We start from the raw sequence: 9904 nt of genomic DNA on the forward strand, positions 1-9904 counted from the left end.
CAGGAAGAGTTACATGAATTAGGAAATAATATCTATCATTAATGATCCGATCTGCAGGTCATAATGAAGAGATATTATCGGATATCATCACAACTGTACAGATCTTTACATAAATGAACGAAATATACGACCAAGCTGGTCGTATATAAAACTTGATCTTTTCGCGTGGAAATAATACTGGTCGATAGAAGAGCCGTATCTCTGCTACGTGTCCGCCACGTCGAAAATCCTTGCCACGTTATCAACAGCTGATTTATGGATAAACAGTTATAAATTGGCTTAGGCAGTGGATGACATAAGTAATGTTCACTACTACAAAAACACCATTTTAGGACACTCACCTAATTGCGAGTCCTAAAAACGGCTCCTGGATTTTTTAGGACTCGTAAAAGAATTTCTTTTAGGGCTCGCGGAGCGAGACCTAAAAGTTTGATTTTTTTTTAACAAACACATCCTGGGCTTTTTAGGACTCGCATTGCGTGTCCTAAAAACTATGTGTGTCCTAAAAATTTGAATTTTAAAAAATCACAAATTCCCTCCAATCCCTCAAATCACTCAATATTATAAAAAAAACAAAAAAAAATAACTCAAAACACACTCTCTCTCCTCAATTCTCTCTCTCTCGAAGCCCCCCTCTCTCTCTAGTTCGCCTCTGCCTTGGCCAAAAGGCCACCTTGCCATCGCTGTCGACCGCCACGCGCCGCCCCAGGAGATGCGCCACCCCCCGAAACCTTGAACCCCCGGAGCTCAGCCCCTCATGCGCCGCCTAAGACCCTCAAAGTGGTCGTCGAAGTTTATGCGATTATGGGTTTTCCGCCAACAATCCGACCACTTTCCGGCCACCTCGAGCCACCATGAGATGAACCACCACCACCACCATATTCCTTGCATCTTGGGCTTCAAAACCCACTAGAAATTGGACCCAATGGCCACCATGGAGTGGTGGCACCGCCATGCGAGTCCTAAAAAAATTATTTGCGAGTCCTAAAAAATCTCAGTTTTTAAGGCTCTCAAATAGAGGACTTGCGTCCCGCAAGTCCTAAAAACTTTTTTGCGAGTCCTAAAAAGCCTTTTTTGTAGTAGTGGTTTGAATGAGTGAGGGTAGGCTAGATAAGTCGTCCAATATGATGTATATATTGCATAAGATCTTGGGGCTCATCACCATCAGTAGAAGTGGATTTTTTCCTGGATCCATTGGTACCATTGCTAGTTTGTAGCCAAGCATCCATAAATTTTTAAGGAGTTTGAGGGTGTAGAGCTGTTGAGATATATAGGAAAAATGTTTGAGTTGGAGTAAGCTATTTCAAAGCCAAGAAAGTATTTGAGAGGCCCGAGATCTTTAAGTGGTGGCACTTCCATCATAAATCTTGGTACGATATAGTGCTCATCTGTTGCAATAAAACCCCCAACATGTCTTTATGGGTGCGTTGATTCCTCTTAAGTCTTGTATTTTCGGTGCGGATGGTCCCATTTCTCTCGTAATTGTCTCAACGGGAACAGATTGTTGATCAGTGGACATATAAGAACAAGATGAAGTTATTGGGCACTTTCCTCCAATCACCTTCAGACTAGGAAACACCCCATATCCTTTCTTATAACGAGATCGGGGCCCCAAGACTTTAGTGACTATGTCCAAATCGGGGGGTAATCGACATTATCGCCAACACAAGAAGTTGCAGACGATGTTGGGGGCATACTTTGTGATGCCCGAATTTTGGTCATCTCTTCCTGAAAAAATAAAAATTAGGTGTGAAATAAAAAATATAAACCGTGAAAATGACATGGTTAAGAAAATTTATTAACCTATGACAAAAGTTTTTATAAAATACATAGTTTGAAACAATAATTTTTTGAAAATTGTGTAACGTTACAATCTCATTGTCTTCATTCAACATCTCGAAGTTCTACCTCATTAACAAGTATTGTATTGAATCTTTCTTGAACTAGGGGCCCATGTATATGATTCTACTGAGGCTATCCACTGCAAATACACTTCATTCAGGCAACGATACTCCTTCTGAAAAGCATTTGTAGTGGATATTCTAAGAAGGTCATACACATTATGGGCTCCAGTTCGAGTAAGATTCAATAAAATACTTGTTAATGAGGGAGAACTTGGAGATGTTGAATGAAGCTAATAAGATTTAAACGACAGGTGAATTTAAAGAAAATTAGAGATTCATACTATCTAATTTTTTAGAATATAGGAAAGTAGGGATTACATGCTTCTTGCAGTTTCACTTGATCAAAAGGACGTAAACGCCAAAGTTTTACTTGATATTTTTATTCTTATGGTTTTAAAGATATTTTATTATGAATTAAGATCAGAAATAGTTTTGTTTGTTTACTAACATTTAAATAAATATTTTACTTTTAATTACGAATATCTGAATACTGCATGTTTTAAATAAGAATGTTTTAAATGAAGTTTTATGCATTATTTAGTTGATCATTTGATTTTCGATCTTTAAAATGATTTGAAATTACTAGTAACCGCGGAGGAAAACAAAAAAGATGAGACTAATAATAAGAAACATCAGAACAAGAAGATAGCTTCGTTAAGATGAGTCATAAGGCAATATGAAGTCCCCTTTTATTTCTATTTAGAAAGAGCCAAAACTAATAAATTTTCATTTATTTATTGAGTGAGTTTGGCCATTTATATTGTAACTCATATTCATCATGCTGCCAAATATAGAGGTACAATCTGTTAAGACAAATTGAAAAATGGTTATTATCTAGTGGTGAATACAGCAAGCTAGTAAGGGTGTACCGTTTGTTCACGCATGGGATTCCTTTTGCTTTTTTCTGTTATACCTTTGGATATGTGTATATTTCTGTTATAGAGTTGTTGCACCATACTGTACACCTGTCATTGCCGTGTAGGCTTTTCCCTCATTTGTGTAATAGCTGAGCCACCCTATATAATGAATAGTACTCTGCTCTTGCACGTTTGAGCTGAGTTTTCTACAATTGCAGTAATACCTTTTCTTGTCTTGGTATCACAGCCATCACTGCTCACGCAACATGTCTTCTGGGACCAGCCATACTGGCCATGCTCCTTCTTCGCCTGCCCAACCTATTGATGGGACGACTCCAGTACAGACCAGCTCCCCGATTGGCCAGAGTACTGCTGTCCACTCTCCTTTCGGTAACACACTTTCCCAACCTTTTGCTTTAAAGTTGGATAGAAATAATTACACTCTTTGGAAGACCATGGTCTCCACTATTGTTAGGGGACACCGTTTAGAAGGTTACATCAATGGTTTGAAGCAGCCTCCGTCCGAGTACATTCCAGCCAACGCCGCACCTGGAGATGAGGGTCCTGCATTTGGTGTATGTCCAAACCCTGCATATGACCAATGGATAGTTAGTGACCAGTTATTAATGGGATGGTTGTATGGCTCTATGAGTGAGTCTATTGCTACCGAAGTCATGGGCTGCACCTCGGCAAGAACACTTTGGGTTGCGCTCGAAAACCTGTTTGGCGCTCACTCGAAGGCTCGTATGGATGAACTCCGAGACAAAATCCAGCTCACACCCAAAGGAGGCACAGCCATGGCCGATTATCTTCGCCAGAAACGAACGTGGGCCGATATGCTTGCCTTGGCTGGTGACCCATATCCCGAAAGCCACCTTACTGCAAATATCTTGAGAGGTTTGGATGTTGAATATCTTCCCATTACTGTTCAAATTGAAGCACGTGACTCTATTTCTTGGCAGGAACTTCAAGAGCTTCTCCTTAGCTTTGATAGTAAGCTGGAGCGTTTACAGGTTCAGACCTCTGCAAATCGGTCTCTACTTCCCTCTTCTAACCCTCCATCTGCAAATCTTGCTCACAAACACCCAGATCCCACTAATGCTTCTGCAAGACGGCCACCTCATTTTCATCAGCCTAGAGGATCACCGAGAGGGGCATTCACTCGGGGTCGGTATTCAGGTGGTCGAGGTTCAGGTCGGAATTCCAAGCCCACATGTCAGGTTTGTGGTCGCTATGGTCACTCTGCTGCTTTCTGTTATAATAGATATGACTCCAGTTTTATGGGCACTCCTCCGAGCAACACTCACACTAATCAGACCGAAGAGAAGAAAAACCCCTCTGCTTTTGTTGCCACACCTGAGACCGTTGATCATGCAAGCTGGTATGCAGACAGTGGTGCCACAAATCACGTTTCAGCTTCAGGGGATGATATGACTCAGAAAACAACGTATGGAGGTAATGAAAAACTAGTTGTGGGAAATGGTAATCAACTTTCTATTATGCATACTGGTTCTGGTTTTCTTAAATCCCCTACTGGCTCTCACTTATTCTTGAAAGATATGCTCCATGTTCTTGATATCACTAAGAATCTGATTAGTGTCTCACGGCTTACTGCTGATAACAAAGTTTTTATTGAGTTTCACCGTGATGTTTGTTATGTGAAGGACACTCATACAAAGAAAATAGTACTGGAGGGGAAGCTTAGAGACGGGCTCTACCAGCTTGACAGTCCATCAACATCAACTTTTGATTTCCATCTTCCACAATCAAGTCAAGCAACTTCTAGTTCTTGTTTATTTCCTTTTGCTGCTGTTGCTCAAACTAATGTAACCAATATCCCAGTTTGTACTTCTGTAAAAGATATATGGCACAGAAGGTTGGGTCACCCTTCACAAAGAATTTTAAATCAAGTATTAACAAATGCTAATGTAAAAGTTTCAATGAAAGAGCAGCAACTTTTTTGTGAAGCCTGTCAATTTGGCAAATCGCATTCATTACCTTTTACTCTGTCTATTACTAGAGCCAAGAATATTTTGGACCTAATACATACTGACATCTGGGGCCCTGCACCTATTATGTCCAATACTAAATTAAAATACTACATTCACTTTATTGATGACTATACAAGGTACACTTGGATGTTTCCATTAAAGGCAAAATCAGAGGCATTTTCTGCCTTTATACAGTTTAAAGAATTGGTTGAAAATCAGTTTGAGAGAAAAATTAAGAAGATACAAACTGACTCAGGAGGGGAGTATCAACCATTTATTCCTTTTCTTCGGGCTCATGGAATTGCTTTGCAAGTATCTTGTCCCCATACTTCAGCACAGAACGGGCGTGCTGAGAGGAAACATCGTCACATCACAGAGATGGGACTGACTCTTTTGGCTCAAGCAGGTATGCCATTAAAATATTGGGTGGATGCTTTTCAATCTGCAGTGTTTCTTATCAACCGCTTACCAACACCAGTGTTAAGAGGGAAATCACCTTTTGAAGCTATCTATTTCAAAGTTCCAGATTACCAGTTTCTCAAGATATTTGGTACGGCCTGCTTTCCCTGTCTAAGGCCCTACCAAACTCAAAAATTTCAGTTCCACACAACCAAGTGTGTCAACCTTGGTTACAGCGATTTTCACAAAGGGTATAAATGTTTGAGTTCTACTGGTCGGCTTTACATTTCCAGAAATGTGGTGTTTAATGAGGATGACTTTCCATTCAAGACAGGTTTTCTCAATCATTATAAGGCTGAAACACCAATTCAAATTCCCACGCCTAGTTCATGGTTTCAGTTGCCAACTGAACAACCCGAAGCTGCAACTACAAGTTCATTTCAGGAGCATTCACATAATATATTAGGCAGAAGTCAGAATGATATATATCAAGCTGTTGAAAATTCTCACCAACAAGAGCCGTCAGAAACAAAAGAACAAGCCAGCGTGGGTAAGACTCACTCAGATTTTGCTGATGTTTCATCTAATCTGGTTGTTGAATTAAATGTAGAATCAAATCCAGCTGGAGAACATGTTATCTCAGGAGATCATAGTCTATCAAAATCAGATGAACATCATCATACACAAGATACTCAGTCACTGCATCCAATGGTTACTAGATCTAAAACTGGAAGCTTAAAACCGAGAGTGTATATTGGCCAGGCGCAATGGAGTGAACAGTCCAGGGAGCCAACTTCAGTTAGCGAAGCTCTCAAACATCCAGGATGGAAGAAAGCAATGGATGAAGAGTTTTATGCTCTTGTTCGCAACAATACCTGGGTTTTAGTACCTCGGTCAGAGTCATCCAATATTGTAGGCAATAAATGGGTCTTCAAAGAAAAATTTAATGCTGATGGGAGCTTCCAACGATTCAAAGCCCGATTGGTGGCAAAGGGCTTCCACCAAAGGCCAGGTCTTGATTTTGGAGAAACTTTCAGCCCCGTGGTAAAAGCTTCTACTATTCGAATAGTTTTGACTATTGCAGTGGCAAAAGGATGGACAGTGAGACAGCTTGATATTAACAATGCATTCTTAAATGGAAACTTAGAGGAGGTTGTATACATGGAGCAACCACAAGGCTATGAAGATAAGGTAAATCCAGATTTTGTTTGTAAGCTACAGAAGTCCTTGTATGGGCTTAAACAAGCCCCTCGAGCTTGGTTTGACCGACTCAAAGCAACACTGATTAGCTGGAATTTTGAGAATTCAAAGGCAGACAACTCGTTCTTCTTGCTGAAAACAGAGAAGTTTATCATCATGGTACTTATTTACGTGGATGATATTATCATCACTGGAAATAATGACAAGGAGCTACAGGTGTTCATTAACAAGCTGAATAAAGTATTTTCCCTCAAGGACCTTGGAGATTTGCATTACTTTCTGGGCATAGAAGTGTTTCGAGACTCTACTGGAATGTATCTTAGTCAAGGCAAGTATGTTACAGAGATGTTAAGTAAATTAAATATGCTAAACATCAAACCCGTGCCTACACCAATGATTGTTGGAAGACCCTTGTCGGCACATGATGGCACACCACTGGAAAATGCAACTCATTACAGAAGTGTTATTGGAGGTCTACAATACCTCACTCACACACGCCCCGACATTGCTTATGCAGTGAATAAACTAAGCCAATTCTTGAAGAGCCCAACAACGAGTCACTGGAGTGCCACGAAAAGGATCCTGAGGTACTTGAAAGGAACCATACATCACGGCCTGCATATTGGGTGCAACACAGATTTGAGTTTGATAGGCTACTCGGATGCGGATTGGGCATGTTGCCCGGATGACAGAAAATCTATTGGAGGGTATTGTGTCTATTTTGGCGATACCTTAGTTTCATGGTCTTCAAAGAAGCAAAGTGTGGTGTCAAGATCCAGTACAGAATCTGAATACAGAGCTTTGGCACAAATAGCAGCAGAAATCGTATGGCTTGAGTCTCTGTTACAAGAAATGCAGTTTTCACCGAGCTCAATACCGATAGTGTGGTGCGATAATATGAGTGTTGGAGCACTTGCCTCAAATCCAGTTTATCACGCACGCACTAAGCATATAGAGTTGGATGCACACTTTGTTCGTGATCGAGTATTACAGAAGAAGATTGATGTAAGACATATATCCTCAGCTGACCAGATTGCTGATTGCTTGACCAAAGCTCTCTCTTCCAGCAGATTTCAGTTGCTTGTTGACAAACTTGGCATAACAACTTCACCCTTACGCTTGAGGGGTGGTGTTAAGACAAATTGAAAAATGGTTATTATCTAGTGGTGAATACAGCAAGCTAGTAAGGGTGTACCGTTTGTTCACGCATGGGATTCCTTTTGCTTTTTTCTGTTATACCTTTGGATATGTGTATATTTCTGTTATAGAGTTGTTGCACCATACTGTACACCTGTCATTGCCGTGTAAGCTTTTCCCTCATTTGTGTAATAGCTGAGCCACCCTATATAATGAATAGTACTCTGCTCTTGCACGTTTGAGCTGAGTTTTCTACAATTGCAGTAATACCTTTTCTTGTCTCAATCCACTCTTCAAAACTTCCCAGAAGCACTTGTTTTGAAGACACCTATAAGCATCTCTTTTGGCTACAAACACATCAAAATGGCCTCTCACGTTGTCACCCCAGCTCATGTCACAGTAATAAAGAGTAGTTCTGCAGAAATTTATGCTGAAGCTCCACTCAAACTTACCTCCAAAAGACAACTGATGCGTACCAAGATCATCATCTTTCGATTGGCAATGGACAGTCAGTGTCGTGTTTACATCAAGGAAATTCACTATGTAGACTTGGTGCTTGGCACTCACAGACGAGCTGTTCATCATGGCCCATGACAATGCAAGGACCAGAAAAAGCATAGAGCTTGGAAAGGGTTTCATGGTTGTTTTTTCTTATAATGTGAAGGTACGTAGGGCTATATTACTTTATATTGCAAAGAAATGTCTGATGTACAATAATTCATATATGCAATTTATATATGTGGCAAAAAAGAGAAAAGGAAAATCTGTGACATTGTTTGATGTCCTTAATTACTTGATATGGTTTATGAGTTTTCGACTATCTCACGAATCATATTAAAAGGTAATTGTTTGATGTCCTTAATTACTTGATATCGTTCATGAGTTTTCGACTATCTCACGAATCATATTAAAAGGTAAAAGCATACCTGTTTAGATAGATGATACATGTGGAGGTAAGAAAATGACGAAAGAAAATTGAAAATTGAAATCTGTAATTTAGTTAGGTATAAATGAGTCGTAGAGCATAGCTGATGGCCGAGCACCTCAAGCCATTTGCTCTTTATTTATTGGGTTTTGCTTTCTTTTTTTTTAATAATACTTCAAGCCTGTAAAAAAATATTTTTGAGAGAAACGTAAAAGTCAAGAGAATATAATAGAGTGCTGCTATTTAGTACCTTAAACACTACATAAGTGACACTATAATTAATTACCGATACTTTAAATAATTACACTGTTAGTTAGCAATTCTCAATATAATATATAAAGAAAATAAGTGCTCACCGAACTACTTGAAGCCAATGTATTATTAGAATGGAGGAAGAAGGATACATTTACAGTTGGAAACGTTTTCAGTAGTGGTAGTTTTTTTTCATCACCAACATATATATAAGTGCAAATATATTTGTGGGAAAGTATCTATTTGACATATTTTTACAAATTTTAATTAAGTAACAAGAGTTAAAATTTTCAAACTTGATGCATATATATGAACCCTTAGAGTCTAAGAATACCATTTAAAATAAAAATAATGCATTGGAATGCTTATAATGACCAAGGTAAAAACAAAAACAAAAACTAATAATAAGAAAAGAAACATAAAGAACAAGAAGAGCCATATTAAGGCAATAAGGCACTCTTTATTATTTGGTGTACGTATACAAGAAAGAAGCAAAACAAGAGACCGAAACAAGTGTCATTTTTTCAGACTTTGAGAGAGCGTGGGAGTGACTTTGGCCATGCATATTGAAACTCATACTTATTGAGGCGATAATTGAAGAGGTACAATCCAGTCTTGGAAACATCCCAGTAGCATTTGTGGTCATGACAATCATGTTTCTGGGCATCAAACACGTCAAAATGGCCACTGACTTTGTCCCCACGAGTCATGTCACAGTAGAAAAGAGTAGTTCTGAATAAATTTACATTGAAGCTCCAGTTGTAGTTAGCTCCATAAGACAACAGATGTGTACCAAGATCATCATCTGCCGATTGGCAATGGATGCTCAGCGTTGTGTTTACGTCCAAGAAATTGGTTATGAAGACTTGGTACTTGGCGCTCACACAAGAGCTGTTCATGCACAGCAATGACAGTGCAAGAACCATAACAACAATGGAGCTTGGATTTGGAATAAGGGTTTTCATGGCCATGGTTTGATATGTACTACCAGTCTACTATCTCTACTATAGGCTTACCTTTTTTCTTAATAATTTTCTAGATATCAGTGGCCGCTGGCTATTGCTTCATTATTTATACTGCAAAGAAACCTAGCTAAGTGTGTGTATCTTTGTCTAATTTATAAATTAATTAATGCAATTTATTATTATTATTATTAATTCACATATATGCCATAAAGATAGAAAAGGAAGGAAAAAAAATCTATATGAGACATTTATTGTTCCATTTTCATTGATTATT

General features: G+C 39.0%; 1 protein-coding gene across 1 annotated transcript; it reads right to left on the reverse strand.

Moving 5' to 3' along the window:
• Window positions 1-9189: 9189 nt before the first annotated feature.
• Window positions 9190-9636, reverse strand: LOC133815678 (S-protein homolog 29-like). Its single transcript, XM_062248487.1, has one exon. The coding sequence runs from the start codon at window positions 9634-9636 to the stop codon at window positions 9190-9192; it is 447 nt and encodes a 148-aa protein (XP_062104471.1).
• Between the last annotated feature and the right edge of the window lie 268 nt (window positions 9637-9904).

The sequence above is a fragment of the Humulus lupulus genome, chromosome 2 (assembly GCF_963169125.1).
Source record: "Humulus lupulus chromosome 2, drHumLupu1.1, whole genome shotgun sequence".
Lineage (NCBI taxonomy): Eukaryota > Viridiplantae > Streptophyta > Magnoliopsida > Rosales > Cannabaceae > Humulus > Humulus lupulus.

Bases quoted from the DNA above. Each gene is read 5' to 3' on its own strand.
- LOC133815678 (XM_062248487.1), bottom strand. From the start codon at position 9,636: ATGGCCATGAAAACCCTTATTCCAAATCCAAGCTCCATTGTTGTTATG.